The sequence below is a fragment of the Oncorhynchus masou genome, chromosome 22, assembly GCF_036934945.1.
Source record: "Oncorhynchus masou masou isolate Uvic2021 chromosome 22, UVic_Omas_1.1, whole genome shotgun sequence".
Taxonomy (NCBI): Eukaryota; Metazoa; Chordata; class Actinopteri; order Salmoniformes; family Salmonidae; genus Oncorhynchus; species Oncorhynchus masou.
The window spans coordinates 10,554,471-10,582,315 of record NC_088233.1 but is presented as its reverse complement, the minus strand read 5'-3'; the positions used below and the strand labels follow the sequence as shown (position 1 = coordinate 10,582,315).

The 27,845-nt window shown below is 46.7% G+C and overlaps 1 protein-coding gene across 3 annotated transcripts in view; it reads right to left on the bottom strand.

Annotated features, from left to right (window-relative positions):
* Positions 1 to 27,845, bottom strand: part of LOC135509005 (contactin-1a-like) — a 171,936-nt gene that overhangs the window by 5,379 nt on the left and 138,712 nt on the right. For all 3 annotated transcript variants that reach the window (XM_064929285.1, XM_064929287.1, XM_064929286.1), the window contains exons 13-24: positions 27,565 to 27,715; positions 21,284 to 21,411; positions 19,225 to 19,397; positions 16,291 to 16,414; positions 13,394 to 13,555; positions 8,631 to 8,780; positions 6,010 to 6,080; positions 4,667 to 4,901; positions 2,051 to 2,154; positions 1,147 to 1,336; positions 528 to 640; positions 10 to 166 (exon numbers count right to left, since the gene is read on the bottom strand). In XM_064929285.1, coding sequence (XP_064785357.1) covers positions 10 to 166; positions 528 to 640; positions 1,147 to 1,336; positions 2,051 to 2,154; positions 4,667 to 4,901; positions 6,010 to 6,080; positions 8,631 to 8,780; positions 13,394 to 13,555; positions 16,291 to 16,414; positions 19,225 to 19,397; positions 21,284 to 21,411; positions 27,565 to 27,715 — 1,758 coding nt within the window. The remainder of the gene's footprint in view (positions 1 to 9; positions 167 to 527; positions 641 to 1,146; positions 1,337 to 2,050; positions 2,155 to 4,666; positions 4,902 to 6,009; positions 6,081 to 8,630; positions 8,781 to 13,393; positions 13,556 to 16,290; positions 16,415 to 19,224; positions 19,398 to 21,283; positions 21,412 to 27,564; positions 27,716 to 27,845) is intronic.

Genomic DNA, 27,845 nt, shown 5'->3' with positions numbered 1-27,845 from the left:
GATGTTTACCTGAGATGCGTACTTGGGCCACAGCCCCATCTCCTCCCTCGCTATGGGCCCTGACCTCCACTACGCAGTCCCCGTCCCTGGGCATGGGCAGGTCTATGGATCGCTTCCCTGTGGTATACAGTAGACCTGTGGAGAGGCCCGCCTTCCTGTACAAGACCTATATGGAGGCAGAGAGACAGAGAGACAGAGAGACAGAGAGACAGAGAGACAGAGAGACAGACAGACAGACAGACAGACAGACAGACAGACAGACAGACAGCATTATAGATCTGTTCATATGGTCATTCTAAGGAGTTGTGACTACAAGGAAGGTAGTTGAGTAAACTGTATGTTGTGTTCAGTAAGATGTACTGTTTAGCTCAGTTGTGTATTGAAAGCTGCGACATGAAGAAACCTGTCACGTCAAATGTACGTACAGTATGTGACGAATGCGCAACAGAGACACATCAGTTATGTGTACAGACTTTCAGCTTGAAATGCACTTCAAGCTCCCGTGTATTTGGTAAAACAGCACACACCTTGTATCCATCTATTGTTGACTCGTTGGCCAAGGGTTCGACATGTTCCCAGGCGATGTTTACTGATGTTCCTTTCAGCTTTTTACTGATTATTTTAGGAGGCCGGCTTGGGGCTGGAGGAAAACACAAGTCAAATAGTTCTACAGAGTAAAGAACCTGTGACAATCAGAAACTCAGAACTCAGGTTTCATACCGTCATACCGTTTCTGTACCACATCGGGGTATACGGAAGTGCCCCCCCCAAAAAAAATACATATATTATTATTCTTCTAATTATAAGGTGTAACTCGCACCCCCGCAGCCCCCGCGAGGCAGCTGTGCCCCGAACCTCAAAAACTGAAACACAAATAATAATGTGTTTTGTTTTAAACAGTACTGAAAACCATAACGTCAGTATTTTGAAACACCCCGGTGTACGGTATCAACGGTATATCGCCAAATCCCTCCCAGAATATGCTGAAGATTACTGAGCTGAGGGACAGTTTCCCAGACATAGATAAAGCCTAGTCCTCCACTAAGGCACGCTTTGCAATAGAGAAACTCCATTGATAATGTTTTTGAGTCCAAGACGAGGCTTCATCTGTGTCCAGTGAACCGGCCCTGAGAGCGATGTACATACGGGCTTTTTTGGTGTAGATCTGGAAGTGATGACTGGGGGGTCCGTATCCGGCTGCATTGTAGGCCCTGACCTCTATGAGGTAGGGGGAGTTTGGCCTCATGTTTTCCAACCTTGTCTGGTTCTCTCTGCTGGACACCACCACTCTCTGACTGGATGCCTCTCTGTCCTCCACTTTCATCCAGTACCGCACCTTGGCAGGGAGAGCAGGTGAAGGGGAGAAGAGGAGAGAGGAGGGGAGGGTGAGAGGGGGAGGAGAGAGAGGAAGAGAGGGGGGGGGTGAAGGGGAGAAGGTGAGAAGAGGAGAGAGGAGGGGATAGTGAGAGGGGGAGGAGAGGGAGGAAGAGAGGGGGAGGGGTTGAAGGGGAGAAGAGGAGAGAGGAGGAGAGGGTGAGAGGGGGAGGAGAGAGAGGAAGAGAGGGGGGGAGAGGGGGTGAAGGGGAGAAGGTGAGAGAGGAGAGAGGAGGGGAGGGTGAGGAGAGGGAGGAATAGAGGGTGAGGGGTGAAGGGGTGAAGGGGAGAAGAGGAGAGAGGGTGACAGGGAGGAGAGAGAGGAAGAGGGGGGGAGAGGAGGGAGAGGGGGAGAAGAGGAGAGAGGGGCGAGAGGAGAAGGTGATGGAGAGAGGGGCGAGAGGGAGGAGAGGAGGAGAGAGGAGGAAGAGGGTCACAGAAAGTCAATATACTGTGTACACTATTACAGGGCCTAAAATATGTCCTGGTAAGATAATAATGGTCTAGAAAATGTCCCTATTATGTACCTCACCATGCAGGTGCAAATACAATGGAGAACTCCAGCGACATAAGTTAGTTAGTCAAGTGTTTTGAGGTCTCTGGATTGATGCATACAGGCTTCTTCTCCTCTCTAATATACAGTCATGTTACTCCTCCTAGACACAGCAGTACTGACCTGGTATCCTTCAACGGTGTGCTGGGTGACAGGGAGCCACCACACAATGGCCTCAGTGGCAGACAGCGCCCTGGCCTCCACACTGGCAGGGGCTTCGGATGGCACTGATGGCACACACAGAGATATCATTTTATTTTTACCTTTATTTTACTAGGCAAGTCAGACTAGCAACCTTCCGGTTACTAGTCCAACGCTCTAACCACTAGGCTACCCTGCCGCCCCGATATCATTTAAGACAATATGAGACAGAGAGAGAGAGACAGCGAGAGACTTGTGTAAACTTTTGTTTATTATCTATTGGACTTGCTTTGGCAATGTAAACATATGTTTCCCATGCAGAGTAAAGCCCCTGTCAAAGTATTCCCTCCACATGCCCACCTACAGTAACTGTAGATTGTTTATGAATGTAATCTGCCCTTTATTTCATGTTGGTACCCAGTCTGACCCTGCCTATGCAGTCCTCTCTGTCTTGGTAAGGAGGCATCTGTTAATAAGAGGCATTAATCATTGCCTAGAACAAGCTCAGCGACAGAAATATCTTTCCCCATATTATTTCTGTGATCCAACACTTTCCTCTGAGTTATGACCCATGACACACTCCCAGTGTATCTGCTCCAGGAGAGAGAGAGCGAGAGAGAGCGAGAAAGAGAGAGCGAGAGAGAGCGACAGAGCGAGAGAGTCATCCTGCAAGAAACCTGGTATAGAGGAGACGGACCCACTAGGTTACAGAGAGCTGGTAGTCCCATCCACCAAACTACCAGGTGTGAAACAGGGAAGGGACTCAGGGGGTATGCTAATTTGGTATAGAGCAGACCTAACTCACTCCATTAAATTAATCAAAACAGGAATATTTTACATTTGGCTAGAAATTCTAAAGGAAATTATCTTAAACAGAGAAAAATGTCCTCCTGTGTGCTACCTATATCCCCCCCTTGAAGACAGCTTCTCCAACCTAAAGGGGGAAATAAATCATGTCCAGGCCAAGGGACATGTACTAGTCTATGGCGACCTAAATGCCAGAACCGGACAAGAACCTGACACCCTCAGCACACAGGGGGACAAAAACCTGTCTGCAGATGACAGCATTCCCTCCCCCATATGCCCCCCTAGAAACAAAACAACAATTACAGGTCACAACTCCTGCAGCTCTGTCGCACGCTGGGTATGTACATAGTTAATGGTAGGCTTCGAGGGGACTCCTATGGTCAGAGACAGAGAGCGAGAGCCAGACAGACAAACAGACAGACAGACAGACAGACAGAGAGCTGTCCGCAAGTCATCAGGTTTGGGCTCAAACCTAACACTTCTACCCTCTTTTACACTCCCAAACAGCGTTACCACGGCAACTGAGCATCTCTCCATAGCCCCGGGTTGCCCATGGTTATCTTGATTGTCTGTCAGCTGAAGTTAATAAGTGGGCTGAATGCTTGACATCCCTGGGGGCGAATTATCAGCTTTCTGGTTCATGCTGCTACAGAGATCATGATAATCCCACTCTGATGAGGGATGGAGGAGGGAGGGAGGTGAGGGAGGGAGAGTAGGAGGGAGATGATGGTAGGAGGGAGGTGATTGTAGGAGGGAGGTGAGGGAGGGAGGGTTGGAAGGAGGGGGGTTGGAGGGAGGTGAGGGTGGGAGGGAGGGACAGAGGTTTGGAGGGAGGTGAGGGTAGAAGGGAAGTGAGGGTGGGAGGGAGGTGAGGGTGGGAGGTGAGGGAGGGAGATGAGGGTGGGAGGTGAGGGTGGGAGGGAGGTGAAGGTAGGAGGGACGTAAGGGAGGTGAGGGTGGGAGGCAGGTGAGGGAAGGAGGTAAGGGAGGGAGGTAAGGGAGGGAGGTTAGAGGGAGGTGAGGGTGGGAGGGAGATGTGAGGGAGGCAGGGAGGTGAGGGTGGGAGGTGAGGGTAAGAGGGAGGTGAGGGTGGGAGGTGAGGGTAGGTGGAAGGGAGGGAGGTGAGGAGGGAGGTGAGTGTAGGAGGGAGGTGAGTGTAGGAGGGAGGTGAGGGTGGGAGGGAGGTGAGGTGAGGGTGGGAGGTGAGGGTAGGAGGGAGGGAGGTGAGTGTAGGAGGGAGGTGAGGGTGGGTGGGAGGTGAGGTGAGGTTGGGAGGTGAGGGTATGAGGGAGGGGGGTGAGGAGGGAGATGAGGGTGGGAGGTGAGGGTAGGAGGGAGGGGGTGAGGAGGGAGATGAGGGTGGGAGGTGAGGGTAGGAGGGAGGGGGTGAGGAGGGAGATGAGGGTGGGAGGGAGGTGAGGGTAGGAGGGAGGTGAGGGAGGTGAGGGTGGGAGGGAAATTAAGGTGGGAGGGAGGGAGGGAGGTGAGGAGGGAGGTGAGGGTGGGAGGAAGGGAGGTGAGGGTGGGAGGGAGGTGAGGGTAGGAGGGAGGTGAGGGAGGTGAGGGTGGGAGGGAAATTAAGGTGGGAGGGAGGGAGGGAGGTGAGGAGGGAGGTGAGGGTGGGAGGAAGGGAGGTGAGGGTGGGAGGAAGGGAGGGGTTTCTTAAGAGACCCCCGTCTCTCTATGCTGCAGACAGAGTACAATGATCTGTGGTCCATTTTTCTGTTTTCCCACGTATAATTAAGGTTGGGCTTTCCATGAGGAGTAAGCTGATCCCAGATCTGTGCTTACCGTCTTGTGCAGAGTAGATAACAGCCGTGAGACTATAGGGTCCTTCTCCTTTAATGTTGAAAGCCTTGACTTTGACCTGGAACTCTGTGGAGGCAGGGATGGATGAGTCTTTGTGGACATAGTGTTTAGCCTCGGGGTCTGCCACAGTCACCTTCATCCATTCGTAGACATCGTGGGGCTTGAAGGCGATGATGTAGCCAAAGTTGCGGCCGTAGTAGTACTGCGGCTGCACTGGCTGGAGGTAGAGGGAACGGGAAATAGAGTTGAACAATTAACAATAAGAGAACGATCCACACAGGACCTTGTTGTCTATCGACAGGCGGTGTCACCTCTTGATGGTCCGTCCTTGCTGACAGAGTTATGCCAAGTGACAAGAAAATGTCCAGGATCAAAATAAGGAGCTACAATCTCTTTTAAACTGGTTTATATAATATATAATATTATTCTAGTTATCATGACGACTGTGTCTCTAAGAGACTGTTTATTCCAAAGTTATGACAGCCTTATTACAAGACCAGCCTCTCCCCTGACTCACTTCCTTGATTTATTAAACCAGCCTATCCAGCCTCTCCCCTGCCTCACTTCCTTGATATATTAGACCAGTCTATCCAGTCTCCTAGCTTGGCTCAGGCCCCATCAAACCAAATGTCCTGCATGATGTACACGCATCAGGCACTGCTAACAGACACACACACACACACACACACACACACACACACACACACACACACACACACACACACACACACACACACACACACACACACACACACACACACACACACCTGACCTTTAAACACAAGCCTCATCACATTAACCAAGTGCTGTAGGGTTGATGCTGCCATACAAAAGCACTTCTGGTTGACAGTCATTCCTTCATGCCGTACTGTTATGGACGTGCTGTGCTCTGACATCTATTCTCTCCTCTTCTTCCAGGAACAATGCTTCCTCTAGGAACGGGTGGCAGGTAGCCTAGCGGTTAAGAGCATTGGGCCAGTAACAGCAAGATCACTGGTTCAAATCCCTAGGTGAAAAATCTGTCAATGGGCCCTTGAGCAAGGTACTCAACTATAATGGCTCTGGATAAGAGCATCTGCTAAAATGTAAAAATAGCTAACATAGTTATTTAGCACTGCTTTGCAAGAAGGGCATAGCAAAAAACAACATGCGTCTTGCACATGCTGTAGTTTAATTTGAATTGAAATCAAATGTCTGTTCTTGCTTGTTTCCATTGGCTGGCTGCTGTCAGATCAGATTCAGGAGAAAAGCTGAGTTTGTGGCCACAGTCCACTGGCAGAGACAGAAATAAAGATGGCATCTTGGCTAGATGATCCTAGACCTACCGTCCAAGTGATGGTCAGCTCCTTGCTGGTCCCGCCACCACCGCCAATGTCTGAGGGCGCCACCACGGGAACTACAACGAGACAGGAGATGCCAAGCTCTGAGTTCACATTCACTGGCCAGTATTCACAAAGCACATCTGAGTGTTGAGCTAGGATAGTTGATCACAGAGTGCTGATCTAGGATCAGGTCCTGCCTGTCAATATAATCATATTCATTACGATCAAAAAAAGGTCAAACTGATCCTAGTCCTACTCTTCGTGAACACTGGCCATTGTCCACACAGCACAATGTCAAACAACATATACTGTAACCTTCAGTTGGCACTAGTACTGATGCAGCATCAGCTTTATAAAATAGCATCAATGTCTCTAGTGCTGCCAGTTTCAACACCTTAAATGTTCCTATGGGACCGATGTCCCACTGGTTTTCCATCTTCTAATCTCATCTGTCATGGTTTAGTAAAATGAGTTCTGTCATCTCATCTGTCATGGTTTAGTAAAATGAGTTCTGTCATCTCATCTGTCATGGTTTAGTAAGATGTGTTCTGTCATCTCATCTGTCATGGATTAGTAACATGTGTTCTGTCATCTCATCTGTCATGGTTTAGTAGAGTGGTGTAAATTACTTAAGTAAAAATACTTGAAAGTATTACTTAAGCAGTTTTTTGTCTGGTTTGCTTATTATAAGGAATTAGAAATTATTTATATTTTACATTTACTTTTGATACTTAAGTATATTTAAAACTAAATACCTTTAGACTTTTACTCAAGTAGGATTTTACTGGGTGACTTTCACTTTTACTTTAGTCATTTTCTATTAAGGTATCTTTAGTTTTACTCAAGTATGACAATTGGGTACATTTTCCACCACTGGTTTAGTAAGACGTGTTCTAGCATCCCATCTGACTAGAACCAAAAAATTTGATCATATTACTCCAGTGCTAGCCTCCTTACACTGGCTTCCTGTCAAAGCAAGGGCTGATTTCAAGGTTTTACTGCTAACCTACAAAGCATTGCATGGGCTTGCTCCTACCTATCTCTCTGATTTGGTCCTGCCGTACATACCTACACGTACGCTACGGTCACAAGACGCAGGCCTCCTAATTGTCCCTAGAATTTCTAAGCAAACAGCTGGAGGCAGGGCTTTCTCCTATAGAGCTCCATTTTTATGGAACGGTCTGCCTACCCATGTCAGAGACGCAAACTCGGTCTCAACCTTTAAGTCTTTACTGAAGACTCATCTCTTCAGTGGGTCATATGATTGAGTGTAGTCTGGCCCAGGAGTGGGAAGGTGAACGGAAAGGCTCTGGAGCAACGAACCACCCTTGCTGTCTCTGCCTGGCCGGTTCCCCTCTTTCCACTGGGATTCTCTGCCTCTAACCGTATTACAGGGGCTGGGTCACTGGCTTGCTGGGGCTCTCTCATGCCGTCCCTGGAGGGGGTGCGTCACCTGAGTGGGTTGATTCACTGATGTGGTCATCCTGTCTGGGTTGGCGCCCCCCCCCCCTTGGGTTGTGCCGTGGCGGAGGTCTTTGCGGGCTATACTCAGCTTTGTCTCAGGATGGTAAGTTGGTGGTTGAAGATATCCCTCCAGTGGTGTGGGGGCTGTGCTTTGGCAAAGTGGGTGGGGTTATATCCTTCCTGTTTGGCCCTGTCCGGGGGTGTCCTCGGGTGGGGCCACAGTGTCTCCTGACCCCTCCTGTCTCAGCCTCCAGTATTTATGCTGCAGTAGTTTATGTGTCGGGGGGCTGGGGTCAGTTTGTTATATCTGGAGTACTTCTCCTGTCCAATTCGGTGTCCTGTGTGAATCTAAGTGTGCGTTCTCTAATTCTCTCCTTCTCTCTCTCGGAGGACCTGAGCCCTAGGACCATGCCCCAGGACTACCTGACATGATGACTCCTTGCTGTCCCCAGTCCACCTGGCCGTGCTGCTGCTCCAGTTTCAACTGACCTGAGCCCTAGGACCATGCCCCAGGACTACTTGACATGATGACTCCTTGCTGTCCCCAGTCCACCTGGCCGTGCTGCTGCTCCAGTTTCAACTGTTCTGCCTTATTATTATTCGACCATGCTGGTCATTTATGAACATTTGAACATCTTGGCCATGTTCTGTTATAATCTCTACCCGGCACAGCCAGAAGAGGACTGGCCACCCCACATAGCCTGGTTCCTCTCTAGGTTTCTTCCTAGGTTTTGGCTTTTCTAGGGAGTTTTTCCTAGCCACCGTGCTTCTACACCTGCATTGCTTGCTGTTTGGGGTTTTAGGCTGGGTTTCTGTACAGCACTTTGAGATATCAGCTGATGTACGAAGGGCTATATAAATAAATTTGATTTGATTTGATTTGATTTGATCTGTCACGGTTTAGTAAGACGTGTTCTAGCATCCCATCTGTCACGGTTTAGTAAGACGTGTTCTAGCATCCCATCTGTCACGGTTTAGTAAGACGTGTTAAAGCAAATATTATTGTTTTTAAAATTGTTACTTTAGGCCTACATTTTCAAATGTTAAACTTAAAACCAGATCCCCTGTGTTAGTCTGCTGAGCTATAGCCTAGGCATTAGCTGGGGTATTGCAGACTTCAGGATGTCATGATGGTTCAGCAGCAGCTCCAGTACCCTTACCAGCCTCCAACGTGGTGACTTTGGGAGAGGGGCTGCTGGGGTCTCCTGTCCCCAGGGTGTTGGTGGCTATCACCCTAAACTCATACTCTGTCCAGGGAAACAGGTCCACCACCGTGGCTGTCTCTGCATTGCCTTCCACATCCGGAGGGGCTACAAAGACAGAGATACAGTGTATTCAGACCTCTTGCCTTTTTCCACATTTTGTTAAGTTACAGCCTTATGCTGAAATAGATTTATTTTTATTTTTATCCACATCAATCTACATATAATACCACATAATGACAAAGTAAAAACAGGTTAAGTCATTTTTGCAAATGTTTTGAAAATAAAAAACTGAAATACCTTATTTACATAAGTATTCATACCATTTGCTATGAGACTTAAAGATGGCGCCGAAGAACATGGCTGACGTTTTACATTCTCCCAACCAACTGTGCAATTTTGTTATTTTTTTGCGTTTTGTGTAACTTCTTTTTTCTAACTTATTGTGTACATAATGCTGCTGCTACCATCTCCTATGACCCAAAATAACTTCTGGAAAAGCGATTACTCACCGCGGACTGGAAGAAACTAACGAGTCCGACGAGAAGGATATCCTGCTCTCACTGGAACAGGCCCAGATCCACGCATTTTGCGTGAAGAAAATATGGCGGGAAAGGGGACGCAGATCTGGGATCCTTCTGAGAAGCCGGAGGCGAGGGAGTGAACTCCCAATGCCTTCCATCCTACTTGCTAATGTGCAATCGTTAGAAAATAAAATTGATGACCTACTATTAAGATTATCCTAGCAAAACTGTAACATCCTATGTTTCACCGAGACGTGGCTGAACAAAGAAACAGACAATATAGAGCTGGCGGGATTTTCCATGCAACGGCAGAACGAAGATGCTACCTCTGGTAATACGAGGGTTGGGGGGGGGGTGTCTTTTTGTCAATAACAGCTGGTGCGCGATGTCTAATATTAAAGAAGTCTCGAGGTATAGCTCGCCTGAGGTAAATGAGTACCTTATGATAAGCTGTAGACGGCACTATCTACCAAGAGAGATCTCATCTATATTATCCGTAGCCATCTACTTATCATCACAAAGCGAAGCTGGCACTAAGACCGCTCTCAACCAACTCTATAAAGCCATAAGCAAAGAAGAAAATGCCCACCCAGAAGCGGCACTCCTAGCGGCCGGGGACATGAGCAACAAGGGAAAAGAAAATCCTAGACCACCTTTACTCTACAAAGCTCTCCCCCGTCATCCATTCAGCAAATCTGACCACAATTCTGTCCTCCTGATTCCTGCTTACGAGCAAAAACTAAAGCAGGGAGTACCAGTGATTAGCTCAATACGGAAGTGGTCAGATGACCCGGATGCTACACCACAGGACCGTTTCACAGCACAGACTGGAAAATGTTCCGGGATTCATCCAATGGCGTTGAGGAATATACCACCTCAGTCATCAGCTTCATCAATAAATGCATCGATGATGTCGTCCCCACATTAACTGTACGTACATATCCCAACCAGAAGCCATGCATTACAGGCAACATCCACATCGAGCTAAAGGCTAGAACTGTTGATTTCATGGAGCGAGAGAATAATCCGGACGATTATAAAAAATCCTGCTATGCCCTCAGACGAACCATCAAACAAGCTAAGTGTTAATACAGGATTAAGATTGAATCATACTATACCAGCTCTGACGCTCGTTGGATGTGGCGAGGCTTGAAAACTATTACAGACAACAAAGGGAAAACCCAGATGTGAGCTGCCCAGTGATGCGAGCCTACCAGACGAGCTAAATGCCTTTTATGCTAAATGCCTTTTATGCTCGCTTCGAGGCAAGCAACACTGAAGCATGCACGAGAGCACCATCGGTAGCCGATGTGAACAAAACCTTTAAAGAGGTCAACATTCACAAAGCTGCTGGGCAAGACGGATTACCAGGACGAGTACTCAAAGCATGCGCGGACCAACTGTCAAGTGTCTTCACTGACATTTTCAACCTCTCCCTGACCAAGTCTGTACTACCTACATGTTTCAAGCAGACCACCATAGTCCCTGTGCCCAAGGAAGCGAAGGTGACCTGCCTAAATGATTACTGCCCCGTGGCACTCACATCGGTAGCCATGATGTGCTTTGAAAGGCTGGTCATGGCTCACATCAACAGCATCCTCCTGGACACCCTAGACCCACTCCATTTCCCATACCGCCCCAACAGATCCACAGATGACGTAATCTCAATCTCACTCCACACTGCCCTTTCCCACCTGGACAAAAGGAACACCTATGTGAGAATGCTATTCATTGACTACAGCTCAGCGTTCCACACCATAGTGCCCTCAAAGCTCATCACTAAGCTAAGGACCCTGGGACTAAACACCTCCCTCTGCAACTGGATCCTGGACTTCCTGATGGGCCGCCCCCAGGTGGTAAGTGTAAACAACAACACGTCTGCCACGCTGATCCTTAACACTGTGGCCCCTCAGGGGTGTGTACTTAGTCCCCTCCTGTATTCCCTGTTCACCCACGACTGCGTGGCCAAACACGACTCCAACACCATTATTACGTTTGCTGACGACACAACAGTGGTAGGCCTGATCACCGACAACGATAAGATGGCCTATACGGAGGAGGTCAGAGAACGGTCAGTGTGGTGCCAGGACAACAAGCTCTCACTTAATGTGAGCAAGACAAAGGAGCTGATCGTGGACTACAGGAAGAGGCGGGCTGAACAGGCCCCAATTAACATCGACAGGGCTGTAGTGGAGCGGGTCGAGAGTTTCAAGTTCCTTGGTGCCCACTTCCCAGGCCCCCATTAACATCGACAGGACTGTAGTGGAGCGGGTCGAGAGTTTCAAGTTCCTTGATGTCCACATTACCAACAAACTATCATGGTCCAAACATACCAAGACAGTCGTGAAGAGGGCACGACAAAACCTTTTCCACCTCATGAGACTGAAAGGATTTGGCATGGGCCCCCAGAATCTCAAAACGTTCTACAGCTGCACCATCGAGAGCATCCTGACCGGTTGCATCACCGCCTGGTATGGAAACTGCTCGGCATCTGACCGTAAGGCGCTACAGAGCGTAGTGCGAACGGCCCAGTACATCACTGGGGCCAAGCTTCCTGCCATCCAGGACCTATATAATAGGCGGTGTCAGAGGAAAGCCCATAACATTTTCAGAGACTCCAGTCACCTAAGTTATGAACTGTTTTCTCAGCAAGCGATACCACAGCCAGCGATACCGGAGCGCCAAGTGTAGGACCAAAAGGCTCCTCAACAGCTTCTACCCCTAAGCCATTAGACTGCTGAACTCATAAAAATCACCACCGGACAATTTACATTCTTCTTGAACTGCACTGTTGGTTAAGGGCTTGTAAGTAAGCATTTCACGGTAAAGTCTACACTTGTTGTAGTCGGCGCATGTGGCAAATAAAGTTTGATTTGATTTGAGACTCGAAATTGAGCTCAGGTACATCCTGTTTCCATTGATCATCCTTGTTTCTACAACTTGATTGGAGTCCATCTGTGGTAAATTCAATTGATTGGACATTATTTGGAAAGGCACACACCTGCCTATATAAGGTCCCACAGTTGGCAATGCATGTCAGAGCAAAAGCCAAGCCATTAGATTTAAGGAGTCGTCCGTAGAGCTCCGAGACAGGATTGTGTCGAGGTACAGATCTGGGGAAGGGTACCAAAATATTTCTGCAGCATTGAAGGTCCCCATGAACACAGTGGCCTCCATCATTCTTAAATAGAAGAAGATTGGAACCACCAAGACTCTTCCTAAAGCTGGCTGCCCGGCCAAACTGAGCAACCGGTGGAGAAGGGCCTTGGTGACCAAGAACCTGATGGTCACTCGGACAGAGCTCCAGAGTTCCTCTGTGGAGATGGAAGAACCTTCCAGAAGGACAACCATCCCTGCAGCACTCCACCAATCAGGCCTTTATGGTAGAGCGGCCAGATGGAACCCACTCCTCAGTTAAAGGCACATGACAGACCGCTTGGATTTTACCAAAAGGCACCTAACGGAAACAAGATTGAAACTCTTAGGTCTGACTGTCAAGCGTCACGTCTGGAGGAAACCTGGGACCATACCTATGGTAAAGCATGGTGGTGGCAGCAACATGCTGTGGGGATGTTTTTCAGTGGCAGGGACTGGGAGACTAACATTACCAAAAATGTTTAAAAAACGTTGAATTGCTTTGAATTATGGGTTATTGTGTGCAGTTTGTGAGGAAATGCACTGTTCACAGAAACCCATAGTATCACCTCAGAGACGTATCAGAGAAATCAGCATAACATTGTGTGTTAAAATGCTGCCAGCACGTGGACGTCTTTTTCATACAAGTTGGATTACATCGGTGCTACAGTACAGCGCCTAAAGACTAACGCACAGAACTTTGTTTTGCATTCTGTGTAAAAGCTGACCTAGGACTTGATGCCTGTGAGGAACTGATGTGTGGTTTCAGTCTCTGCACGGTTTGCTTCTTTTGGAGATCCACCATGTGTCTATCTATTTAGCTAGCTCTGAGCCAGAGCTGGCACCAGAGCCGGCTCTGTTTGACGCTCCGGTTTATTTGACCAGTTGTTGGTGTTCATGGGGTTTATTTGATGTATTTTGTTGGATAGACAGAAAAGCTTGGAGAGGAAACACTGGTATGGTTTCTTAAAGGGGCAGCACATACTGCAAGATCGGACCTACACATTTAGGGTATTTATTTGACCAGTCTACAATATGGATGGTGGTATTTATTTAACTCACATGTGGTGGCATCTCTCCAGTCTTCCTGAGAGAACCAGTCCCGGCATTGGATGGTGTATTTAGAGATGGGGCTGTGGTTGTCTGCTCCACTGCTCCAGATCAGACGGACACTCTTGTTCCTGATCTCCTCCACACGTACCCCACCTGGAGGCCCAGGGGGACCTGGGGGGGGGGAGGAGGGGGGAGGAGGGGGTTGAGAGGTTTGATGGGTGATAATTGTTACAAAAATACACAGCAAATAGGCATACACACGTCGCATAATCCAAAACAAAACCAACAAGATTAACCAATGTTTCAATATCCTGCTCGTGGAAGAAGACTTGGCAAGATGTCTTGCCTGTTAAGACTACAATAATGGAATCTGTTTGATGCATAAAAACAGCACATCAAAACCAGGCTGTAAAACAGCACATCAAAACCAGGCTGTAAAACAGCACATCAAAACCAGCACATCAAAACCAGCACATCAAAACCAGGCATTTCCGCTGAAGTTACACTTTTACCAGATCATTCAGTCTTAGATTGGTGGATTCACACATTACTTAGGGTATTGACAAATCAACCAAGCCTAAAAGCCAGGGAGACATTTTGAATCTACTGTTCTTCTTGGTAGTTTTCCCTTCCTGGAGGAGAGAGAGAGAGGACTAGAAAGACTGTCTAATAGAAAACCCAGACTGTTGGGGTGAGTCACTCCCTCTCTGACAATCTCCCTCTCTCTCAACCCACAGCTTTAGCCTCAGACGGCCCCAGAAATCAAGCAGGATTTGCTCTTTCATGTTTGCCACAGAATCCACCCAGAGAACTAAGGTGATTAGACTGTAGACTGCCAGAGAACGAGAGATGTGTGTGTGTGTGTGTGTGTGTGTGTGTGTGTGTGTGTGTGTGTGTGTGTGTGTGTGTGTGTGTGTGTGTGTGTGTGTGTGCGTGTGCGTGCGTGTGCACGTGCGCGCGCGTGTGTGTGAAGAAGCCCGGGGTTGTTTTACTGGAACATATTAGTGACAACTTTCACACAAATGAGTCAATTTTCATGCTTTTTGTATTGTTGTGTGGAAGCGGACTGGTGAATAGAGCAAGATCTGAATCCGTCTCGGTGCAGGCCAGGGTCTGTGCAATGGGACAAGCTCCAGAGACAGACTAGTTTATTATGACATATGGGAGAAAAGTATAATTTAACAGTCAAATACAAAATTCTAAGCCACTGCGTTTTTATGTTTTCCCCCCGTTGAAAGACAACAATACGTTGCTGTAATACGCAGACATATTCAGACACAGCTCGTATCATTATCATAGAGCTATAATAAGATAATACTAATGAGATGGTGATAGCAACATACAGGTGCTGTGAGCTGTTTCTCTGGTGTAATCTAAATCTACTTCCTGGTTGTCAGAATTGATAAATGGTCATCTTTCATCTCCTTCCTGTCTGTGTGTTGACACTCCATTTAAGCCAGCCAGGGTCTCTGCCTTGTTTTGATTTGACTGTACTCTGGGATCGTCGTCGTAGCCTGAGCCCATTTACCTGCCCTTCTGTCAGCCCCTGCTTCAAAAGAACCACCACGAGGGCACGATGAGGATCACCGCACACAGACTCACACAGACGTTCCAAATGGGACCCTATTCCCTTTATAGTGCACTACTTTTAACCAGGACTCTGGTCAAAAGTAGTGCACTATATAGGGAATAGGGTGCCATTTGGGACACAGTCCGGATCACTGCTTTCTCTGCTAGAGCTCTTAGCCTCATTCTGAAGAGACTTTTTCCACTGAGAGAAAGGTTATATTTAGGAGTCTATGGGAGTAGTGTAGGGGCTGTAGTAAGACAAGGCTTCACTCAGCAGGTATAGTGGAGGTGAAAACATGAATCATCATGGCGGCATTACGGAGTACAGTATGACAGACATCACCTTGGAAACGTACTGTAGGAGTTTAGTTCACACATGTTAGCTTCAAGGGAAATAGAATGCCAAACCGAAATGACTAAAAAGAGACAGTTCTCTGGCTACCAAAGAACACAAACACCGGAGAATTGCATTCTCAAGCTCTTTGAGGAGGCGACATAAAGAACCTTTCCGGGAGACCTTTTTCAGATATCTACAGCAGTGTGTTTAAAAATGCCATGGTTTGAGACTGTAACATGTGCCACCTCCTCAGTGGTTGACCAGGCTCCAGGACAGAAGACATTTACTCCTACAGTGGAATTTCCACCACTGTGACGGAGCTGACAGATCAGCCAGTAAAGCAGCCACGGTCTGGTTACTCTGGATAGACTTATAACCCCTTACACACACGCGCGCACACGCACGCACACACACACACTTCATACAATTATTTGTGCCCAATAAAGTAATAAAAATACAATTTTTGCAGGCTATTTTATGACACCCCCTCTGTGAGAGTTTAGTAAGAGTTTAGTTTGAAGGTGCTGCTGTGTCCTTCAGAGGGCAGCTCATCTTAACTTAATAATATGAGAAACAGAAATGAGATGTCTGTTTAATAAACCAATAGACGAAGCAGAAATGAGATGTCTGTTTAATAAACCAATAGACGAAGCAGAAATGAGATGTCTGATTAATAAACCAATATATGGAGCAGAAATGAGACAAAACACAGGGTGGACTGAGAGAGTGAGAAAATGTGCATCAATCATCTCCTACTCTCTGTCTAGCCCTCACCCACCTCCCACCGAACTCTAGTTGTGTGTGTGTGTGTGTGTGTGTGTGTGTGTGTGTGTGTGTGTGTGTGTGTGTGTGTGTGTGTGTGTGTGTGTGTCTGTGTGTGTGTCTGTGTGTGTGTCTCTGTGTGTGTCTGTGTGTGTGTCTGTGCGTGCGTGCGTGCGTGCGTGTGTGTGTGTGTGTGTGTGTGCGTGCGTGCGTGCGTGTGTGTGTACATGTGACGTACCTCTGACGACTAGGTCAGCGGATGCGGAGACGTTGTCCACGGGGGTCTGGGCAGTGCAGGTGTAACGTCCAGAGTGATTCAGCTGGGTGTTCTTGATGATCAGCTCTCCACTGGACCCACCATTCTGAACAGGACAGTACAACCATTTCAGTTAGTGCAAGCCAAGGTTTGTATTTCATTTTACTTCATGAATTGACTGAATTTAAATGAATTGTTGCAAACACATACTCTTCCACAACACACTTTATGTCAAATCAAATCCCATTTTATAGGTCACATACACATAGTTAGCAGATGTTATTGTAATTGTAGCACGGTGTCACATGGTCTATTGGTACAATCTATAGGTTTTTGATAATAGTAACACTATGGCCATTGGAAACAGTAGCATGAAGTCCTGCTATGACAGCTGTGCCCCCTGCACTTTTAATTAGCCCAATAGCATGGGAGCTACTATACCAAGACTGCAACTTCCTGAGTACTGAGGGCTAGCATGGGAGCTACTATACCAAGACTGCAACTTCCTGAGTCCTGAGGGCTAGCGTGGGAGCTACTATACCAAGACTGCAACTTCCTGTGTCCTGAGGGCTAGCATGGGAGCTACTATACCAAGACTGCAACTTCCTGAGTCCTGAGGGCTAGCGTGGGAGCTACTATACCAAGACTGCAACTCCCTGAGTCCTGAGGGCTAGCGTGGGAGCTACTATACCAAGACTGCAACTCCCTGAGTCCTGAGGGCTAGCGTGGGAACTACTATACCAAGACTGCAACTCCCTGAGTCCTGAGGGCTAGCGTGGGAACTACTATACCAAGTCTGCAACTTCCTGAGTCCTGAGGGCTAGCGTGGGAGCTACTATACCAAGTCTGCAACTTCCTGAGTCCTGAGGGCTAGCGTGGGAGCTACTATACCAAGACTGCAACTTCCTGAGTCCTGAGGGCTAGCGTGGGAGCTACTATACCAAGTCTGCAACTCCCTGAGTCCTGAGGGCTAGCGTGGGAGCTACTATACCAAGTCTGCAACTTCCTGAGTCCTGAGGGCTAGCGTGGGAACTACTATACCAAGTCTGCAACTTCCTGAGTCCTGAGGGCTAGCGTGGGAGCTACTATACCAAGACTGCAACTTCCTGAGTCCTGAGGGCTAGCATGGGAGCTACTGTACCAAGACTGCAACTTCCTGTGGGAGCTACTATACCAAGACTGCAACTTCCTGTGTCCTGAGGGCTAGCATGGGAGCTACTATACCAAGACTGCAACTTCCTGTGTCCTGAGGGCTAGCATGGGAGCTACTATACCAAGACTGCAACTTCCTGTGTCCTGAGGGCTAGCATGGGAGCTACTATACCAAGACTGCAACTTCCTGAGTCCTGAGGGCTAGCATGGGAGCTACTATACCAAGACTGCAACTTCCTGTGTCCTGAGGGCTAGCGTGGGAGCTACTATACCAAGACTGCAACTTCCTGAGTCCTGAGGGCTAGCATGGGAGCTACTATACCAAGACTGCAACTTCCTGAGTCCTGAGGGATATAGTCTTGTTTGCCAGACTCATGGTACTACATATAGGAGGAATACAGCGATCTGAACATCCAGATCAGGAGAACTACAGGGAGCCTTACCGTGGGGCCGTCAACCCTCCTGCCCTTCATTTGAAGAATATAACATAGAGGATCTGTAGTATTATCAATGGGAAGATTTTATAGACAGGAATATTTGACCACAGTGGCCTGCAGAATATCTGTAGTAGCCTTTCGCTGTTTGTTAGCGCTAGGGAATTGTCATGGTCCTCACGATACAATATTATCACTGTCACTTAGATGCCAATATGTATTGCGATTCTCACGATGAAATATGTATTGCAATTCAATACTACAATTGTATTCAGATTTCATGTTCCAAACCTATTGCTCACTATACTGTATGTCTGCTGCAGAGAGAGAAGAGAGAGCATGAGAAAACGAGTTTTGATCAGTCATGTATATAAAAGTGCTGAAAACATTTTGTCTCACTATTTAAAAAGAAGATGGACACAAGATATAAATGAAAAAATACCAGAGTTTTGGAGCATGTATAGCCGACTAGCGCTAACTAACTCTACCTCCAACAGAAAAATACAAAATAATGCATATATTTACTTAGTTTAACCTTTATTTAAATATGGAATCCGCATTAGGGGAAATAGCAGCCCTGTTCACCTTAGCGCCGTTGTTTTGTTGACTAAACGGTGGAGAGCGGTGTGGTGAAAATAGTTGCAGTACATATTCCAGTCTTCTAATGCTCGTGAAATGATGTCTAAGGGAGAAAACTGTGTTTGTTGTTTGCGTTAACTGCTTTGTCGTTGTAATATCCCATACAGATGTGGCAGTTTCAGCACTACGGATTCCAGCTTTAAGTCAGTAAGGAACTCATTCTTATTTACAATGACAGCCATTATTTTCCCAGGTATGAAATTCGTCCATTGAGAATACAATGGAAGCATTATATTAACGCACTTACTCTAACGACTTCTACTATTCTGATGCTACATAAATAACATCAACTGGAGAACGTGGCAATTTTTATGAGAGGGGATGATAAGCCTTGTACACAGCTATGCTAGGTCATCAATCAGAACCGTTATAGAGAGTGGTGCATGCCTCCAGTCTGTGGGATGACAGATGTTGAACGCTGTCTGCTGGTTAATGCTGAGACTGTTCTGGCAGAGAGTGGGTCACGTCATTCATAATGTACGAGAAAGGAAACTGCAGTTAAACTGATATAGTATACAGGGCGTCAGCAGTCAGCAGTCCATGGGTCTTTTAGTAACTGACGCTAAATTGGTATCAGGAAGTTATAGTGGTATTATAAGTAATACAACATTACACCAAAGGAATATTTCAGCCATACCCGGATTTGAACCGTCAACACTAAGATTTCTGGCCTGCCTTTTTAATCTCTTACCGGGTTGCGTTCATAGTGGGAGCCGTCCCGGTCGAAGTCGATGGAGCGGCCGTCCATGGTCCAGACGTACGTGATGTCCAGCGTTGAGTCATGTGATGCGGCACACTGCATGCTGGCGCTCTCTCCCGCCGTCACGTCCGCGTTGGACGGAGCCAAGGTGATCTTAGTGGCCTCTGGTGAGGAAAAGGGTGGTCAGCAACGTGTGTTCTTTGCCGATTATTTTTAAATTTTTAAAATTTTACCATTATTTAACTAGGCAAGTCAGTTAAGAACAAATTCTTATTTTCAATGACGGCCTAGGAACAGTGTTCAGGGGCAGAATGACAGATTGGTACCTTGTCAGCTCAGGAAATTTGAATTTGCAACCTTCAGGTCACTCGTCCAACGCTCTAACCACTAGGCTACCTGCCACCCCGATTAGAAGAACAATGTGCAAAATCAGCATTTAAAATGTACCGTGATAAAGAATTCTCCACTAATACCAGCCTGGTATTTCAGACCTAAAACGTAGGGAAATATTTGTTGTTTGTATAGCGTGAGAACAGTGGAGGCTACTGAGGGGGGGACGGCTCATGATAATGGCCGGAACGGAGTAAATGGAATGGCATCAAACACCTGGAGACCATGTGTTTGACGTATTTAATACCATTCCACTAATTCCACTCCAGTCATTAAGGTGCCACCAACATCCTATGAGAGTCTGTGTAAGAATGTACTGATGTGAACAAGAGGTGGAGCAGTGGGTAGTGGCAGTGATCATATCTGACCAGTAGAGGGGGTTGAAGGGTAAGGTATTGATCCCAACAGGGGCTCTGTCCACAGTTCATTTAGTTCAAAATTGTACATCCTATAAAAAAAACCCTTGTCAGATCTTATCTGAGGTGTTGGCTATGAGGGGTGAGTAATAGAGTGATAGCATGTATCACTACTGGCTCCCTGGGACCCCGCCCCCTGAAGCCCAGCCCCCTGAGACCCTGCCCCCTGAGACCATGCCCCCCGAAGCCCCGCCCCTGAGACCCTGCCCCCTGAAGCCCAGCCCCCTGAGACCAAGCCCCCTGAGACCCCGCCCCCTGAAGCCCAGCCCCCTGAGACCAAGCCCCCTGAAGCCCAGCCCCCTGAGACCCTGCCCCCTAAGACCATGCCCCCCGAAGCCCCGCCCCTGAGACCCTGCCCCCTGAAGCCCAGCCCCCTGAGACCAAGCCCCCTGAGACCCTGCCCCCTGAGACCATGCCCCCGATGCCCCGCCCCTGAGACCCTGCCCCCTGAAGCCCAGCCCCCTGAGACCAAGCCCCCTGAGACCCTGCCCCCTGAGACCATGCCCCCGAAGCCCCCCTGAGACCCTGCCCCCTGAGACCATGCCCCCCGAAGCCCCGCCCCTGAGACCCTGCCCCCTGAGACCCCCTCCCCCTGGGACTCCATAACTCAGTCTCATAAGACTGATGAAGGTCAGATAGGCGTTCTGTGTGCGAGCGATGGTAGTGATGATGGTGAAGTGGTGCTAGCCTCAAGGCGACTCAGTAACAATGTTCCCAGTTTGAATCCCAGAAATGAACCAGCAGCCAGAGGGTTACTGGCTTCAATATGCCATGTGCTACCTACTGCCATTGTGCCCTTGAGCAAGGCTCTTAACCCTCATCACTGGTCCCCTGAGGTCCATAAACTCAGTCAGAGGAGGCTGACGGGCTGGAGGTCAGATGGGTGTTTCTATGTGTGAATAATGAGTTTATGAGTCTGGTCCAGAGAAGGGCAGGGCAGCTGCCCTGTGGTGGGTCTGTGTGTGTTGTGTCCGTGTGTGTGTGTGTGTGTGTGTGTAGTGTCTGTGTGTGTTGTGTCCGTGTGTGTGTGTGTGTGTGTGTGTGTGTGTGTGTGTGTGTGTGTGTGTGTGTGTGTGTGTGTGTGTGTGTGTGTGTAGTGTCTGTGTGTGTGTAATGTCTGTGTAATGTCTGTGTGTTGTGTAATTTTTGTGTGTTGTGTAATGTCTGTGTGTTGTGTAATGTCTGTGTGTTGTGCGTGTGCGTGCGTGCGTGTGTGCGTGCGTGTGTGTGTGCATGCAGCTTGCCTGTGATAGAGAGGAAGCCTGTGCTGTTGGCCTTGCCCCGGTCGTTCTCAGCGAAGCAGGTGTAGCGCCCCTCGTCTGCCCTGGTCACATTCAGGATCTCCAGACTACCATCCTCCCAGATTAACATCCTGATGAAGGTAACAACACATATGATCTCTAGACTACCATCCTCCCAGATTAACATCCTGATGAAGGTAACAACACATATGATCTCCAGACTACCATCCTCCCAGATTAACATCCTGATGAAGGTAACAACACATATGATCTCTAGACTACCATCCTCCCAGATTAACATCCTGATGAAGGTTAACAACACATATGATCTCTAGACTACCATCCTCCCAGATTAACATCCTGATGAAGGTAACAACACATATGATCTCTAGACTACCATCCTCCCAGATTAACATCCTGATGAAGGTAACAACACATATGATCTCCAGACTACCATCCTCCCAGATTAACATCCTGATGAAGGTAACAACACATATGATCTCTAGACTACCATCCTCCCAGATTAACATCCTGATGAAGGTAACAACACATATGATCTCTAGACTACCATCCTCCCAGATTAACATCCTGATGAAGGTTAACAACACATATGATCTCTAGACTACCATCCTCCCAGATTAACATCCTGATGAAGGTAACAACACATATGATCTCCAGACTACCATCCTCCCAGATTAACATCCTGATGAAGGTAACAACACATATGATCTCCAGACTACCATCCTCCCAGATTAACATCCTGATGAAGGTAACAACACATATGATCTCTAGACTACCATCCTCCCAGATTAACATCCTGATGAAGGTTAACAACACATATGATCTCTAGACTACCATCCTCCCAGATTAACATCCTGATGAAGGTAACAACACATATGATCTCCAGACTACCATCCTCCCAGATTAACATCCTGATGAAGGTAACAACACATATGATCTCTAGACTACCATCCTCCCAGATTAACATCCTGATGAAGGTAACAACACATATGATCTCCAGACTACCATCCTCCCAGATTAACATCCTGATGAAGGTAACAACACATATGATCTCCAGACTACCATCCTCCCAGATTAACATCCTGATGAAGGTAACAACACATATGATCTCCAGACTACCATCCTCCCAGATTAACATCCTGATGAAGGTAACAACACATATGATCTCCAGACTACCATCCTCCCAGATTAACATCCTGATGAAGGTAACAACACATATGATCTCCAGACTACCATCCTCCCAGATTAACATCCTGATGAAGGTAACAACACATATGATCTCCAGACTACCATCCTCCCAGATTAACATCCTGATGAAGGTAACAACACATATGATCTCTAGACTACCATCCTCCCAGATTAACATCCTGATGAAGGTAACAACACATATGATCTCCAGACTACCATCCTCCCAGATTAACATCCTGATGAAGGTAACAACACATATGATCTCCAGACTACCATCCTCCCAGATTAACATCCTGATGAAGGTAACAACACATATGATCTCTAGACTACCATCCTCACAGATTAACATCCTGATGAAGGTAACAACACATATGATCTCCAGACTACCATCCTCCCAGATTAACATCCTGATGAAGGTAACAACACATATGATCTCCAGACTACCATCCTCCCAGATTATCATCCTGATGAAGGTAACAACACATATGATCTCCAGACTACCATCCTCCCAGATTAACATCCTGATGAAGGTAACAACACATATGATCTCCAGACTACCATCCTCCCAGATTAACATCCTGATGAAGGTAACAACACATATGATCTCCAGACTACCATCCTCCCAGATTAACATCCTGATGAAGGTAACAACACATATGATCTCTAGACTACCATCCTCCCAGATTAACATCCTGATGAAGGTAACAACACATATGATCTCCAGACTACCATCCTCCCAGATTAACATCCTGATGAAGGTAACAACACATATGATCTCTAGACTACCATCCTCCCAGATTAACATCCTGATGAAGGTAACAACACATATGATCTCTAGACTACCATCCTCCCAGATTAACATCCTGATGAAGGTAACAACACATATGATCTCTAGACTACCATCCTCCCAGATTAACATCCTGATGAAGGTAACAACACATATGATCTCCAGACTACCATCCTCCCAGATTATCATCCTGATGAAGGTAACAACACATATGATCTCCAGACTACCATCCTCCCAGATTAACATCCTGATGAAGGTAACAACACATATGATCTCCAGACTACCATCCTCCCAGATTAACATCCTGATGAAGGTAACAACACATATGATCTCTAGACTACCATCCTCCCAGATTAACATCCTGATGAAGGTAACAACACATATGATCTCCAGACTACCATCCTCCCAGATTAACATCCTGATGAAGGTAACAACACATATGATCTCTAGACTACCATCCTCCCAGATTAACATCCTGATGAAGGTAACAACACATATGATCTCCAGACTACCATCCTCCCAGATTAACATCCTGATGAAGGTAACAACACATATGATCTCTAGACTACCATCCTCCCAGATTAACATCCTGATGAAGGTAACAACACATATGATCTCTAGACTACCATCCTCCCAGATTAACATCCTGATGAAGGTAACAACACATATGATCTCTAGACTACCATCCTCCCAGATTAACATCCTGATGAAGGTAACAACACATATGATCTCCAGACTACCATCCTCCCAGATTAACATCCTGATGAAGGTAACAACACATATGATCTCCAGACTACCATCCTCCCAGATTAACATCCTGATGAAGGTAACAACACATATGATCTCCAGACTACCATCCTCCCAGATTAACATCCTGATGAAGGTAACAACACATATGATCTCCAGACTACCATCCTCCCAGATTAACATCCTGATGAAGGTAACAACACATATGATCTCCAGACTACCATCCTCCCAGATTAACATCCTGATGAAGGTAACAACACATATGGTCTCTAGACTACCATCCTCCCAGATTAACATCCTGATGAAGGTAACAACACATATGATCTCCAGACTACCATCCTCCCAGATTAACATCCTGATGAAGGTAACAACACATATGATCTCCAGACTACCATCCTCCCAGATTAACATCCTGATGAAGGTAACAACACATATGATCTCTAGACTACCATCCTCCCAGATTAACATCCTGATGAAGGTAACAACACATATGATCTCCAGACTACCATCCTCCCAGATTAACATCCTGATGAAGGTAACAACACATATGATCTCCAGACTACCATCCTCCCAGATTAACATCCTGATGAAGGTAACAACACATATGATCTCCAGACTACCATCCTCCCAGATTAACATCCTGATGAAGGTAACAACACATATGATCTCCAGACTACCATCCTCCCAGATTAACATCCTGATGAAGGTAAGAACACATATGATCTCTAGACTACCATCCTCCCAGATTAACATCCTGATGAAGGTAACAACACATATGATCTCCAGACTACCATCCTCCCAGATTAACATCCTGATGAAGGTAACAACACATATGATCTCCAGACTACCATCCTCCCAGATTAACATCCTGATGAAGGTAACAACACATATGATCTCCAGACTACCATCCTCCCAGATTAACATCCTGATGAAGGTAACAACACATATGATCTCCAGACTACCATCCTCCCAGATTAACATCCTGATGAAGGTAACAACACATATGATCTCCAGACTACCATCCTCCCAGATTAACATCCTGATGAAGATAACAACACATATGATCTCTAGACTACCATCCTCCCAGATTAACATCCTGATGAAGGTAACAACACATATGATCTCTAGACTACCATCCTCCCAGATTAACATCCTGATGAAGGTAACAACACATATGATCTCCAGACTACCATCCTCCCAGATTAACATCCTGATGAAGGTAACAACACATATGATCTCCAGACTACCATCCTCCCAGATTAACATCCTGATGAAGGTAACAACACATATGATCTCTAGACTACCATCCTCCCAGATTAACATCCTGATGAAGGTAACAACACATATGATCTCCAGACTACCATCCTCCCAGATTAACATCCTGATGAAGGTAACAACACATATGATCTCCAGACTACCATCCTCCCAGATTAACATCCTGATGAAGGTAACAACACATATGATCTCTAGACTACCATCCTCCCAGATTAACATCCTGATGAAGGTAACAACACATATGATCTCCAGACTACCATCCTCCCAGATTAACATCCTGATGAAGGTAACAACACATATGATCTCTAGACTACCATCCTCCCAGATTAACATCCTGATGAAGGTAACAACACATATGATCTCTAGACTACCATCCTCCCAGATTAACATCCTGATGAAGGTAACAACACATATGATCTCTAGACTACCATCCTCCCAGATTAACATCCTGATGAAGGTAACAACACATATGATCTCCAGACTACCATCCTCCCAGATTAACATCCTGATGAAGGTAACAACACATATGATCTCCAGACTACCATCCTCCCAGATTAACATCCTGATGAAGGTAACAACACATATGATCTCCAGACTACCATCCTCCCAGATTAACATCCTGATGAAGGTAACAACACATATGATCTCCAGACTACCATCCTCCCAGATTAACATCCTGATGAAGGTAACAACACATATGATCTCCAGACTACCATCCTCCCAGATTAACATCCTGATGAAGGTAACAACACATATGATCTCCAGACTACCATCCTCCCAGATTAACATCCTGATGAAGGTAACAACACATATGATCTCCAGACTACCATCCTCCCAGATTAACATCCTGATGAAGGTAACAACACATATGATCTCTAGACTACCATCCTCCCAGATTAACATCCTGATGAAGGTAACAACACATATGATCTCCAGACTACCATCCTCCCAGATTAACATCCTGATGAAGGTAACAACACATATGATCTCCAGACTACCATCCTCCCAGATTAACATCCTGATGAAGGTAACAACACATATGATCTCCAGACTACCATCCTCCCAGATTAACATCCTGATGAAGGTAACAACACATATGATCTCCAGACTACCATCCTCCCAGATTAACATCCTGATGAAGGTAACAACACATATGATCTCCAGACTACCATCCTCCCAGATTAACATCCTGATGAAGGTAACAAAACATAATGTCAGTGTCCTAAATACAACACAGAGAGCAAATCCCATTAGACATGATTGAATGGCAACACACGTATTCACAACAGCCTGAATGGACAGCTCCTGCATGTGGACATCTCTCACAGAATGAGGCATTTATTTATTCCTTTTCTCATTTCTCAGAAAGTTATTTTAGCTATGGTGGGAGATGGCTGAGAGTGATGTGGGTAGTTGGAGAAGGGAGATGGCTGAGAGTGATTTGGGTAGTTGGAGGAGGGAGATGGATGAGAGTGATTTGGGTAGTTGGAGGAGGGGAGATGGCTGAGAGTGATGTGGGTAGTTGGAGAAGGGGCGATGGCTGAGAGTGATGTGGGTAGTTGGAAAAGGGGAGATGGCTGAGAGTGATGTGGGTAGTTGGAAAAAGGGAGATGGCTGAGAGTGATGTGGGTAGTTGGAGGAGGGGAGATGGCTGAGAGTGATGTGGGTAGATAGAGAGGGGGAGATGGCAGAGAGTGATGTGGGTAGTTGGAGAAGGGGAGATGGCTGAGTGGTGGTTCTTAGTGACGGCAGATTATCCTTGTTTTGTGGTTGAGGAACGGATGAGTGGAGGGGCTTACTCAGCCAGACTCTCTCTGTCCTGTCTGATGAGCTTCAGACCAGGCTTAATGTCAGCTACTGACGGGCAGAAGTGTGAAGCAGAGCACAGCCCTCACTGACAAAAACATTCATCCCCATTACCCCATTACCAAGCTAAAGGGATAGAGGACAGTAGAGCCAGGAAATGTAGAGAAGTCAAACACACACACACACACACACACACACAGACGCAAGTAATGGATTCTCAGAGACATTATACGCTACACTATAATGACCTAAATGTGTCTCATAAACGTATAGAAACCTTCCTACTAATCAAGACAAAATGTCAACACATTATCTTAAAACCAAATACAAAACCTTTCCCCCCTCCAAAAAAATATTTAGAGGAGTTATGAGCAGAGAATAGGGGAGTTGTCAATGGCCTCCAGGAATAGTGAACGGACCTCAGTAAATAAACACAGACGGATCCCAACCCGGTGCTTACCTGCTGGAGTTGAAGAGGAGTTCAGAGCCCTTGCTCCAAGACAAGGAGGCTTTGGGAGCAGCTTTAGGTCTACACTCTAGGACCACACGGCCGTTCTTAGCCCCCAGGATCCTCCTCTTTACTGGGTTATGCTCAAACGTAGGGGCGCACGCTGGGGAGAGTCAGAAAGAGGATATTAATATTGAGCATGGGCGACTGAGAAAAACACATTTAAGGCCATGTGGCAAACAACAAATGCAGGCACAATTCAAAAATATATATTATATATATATAAAAAATAT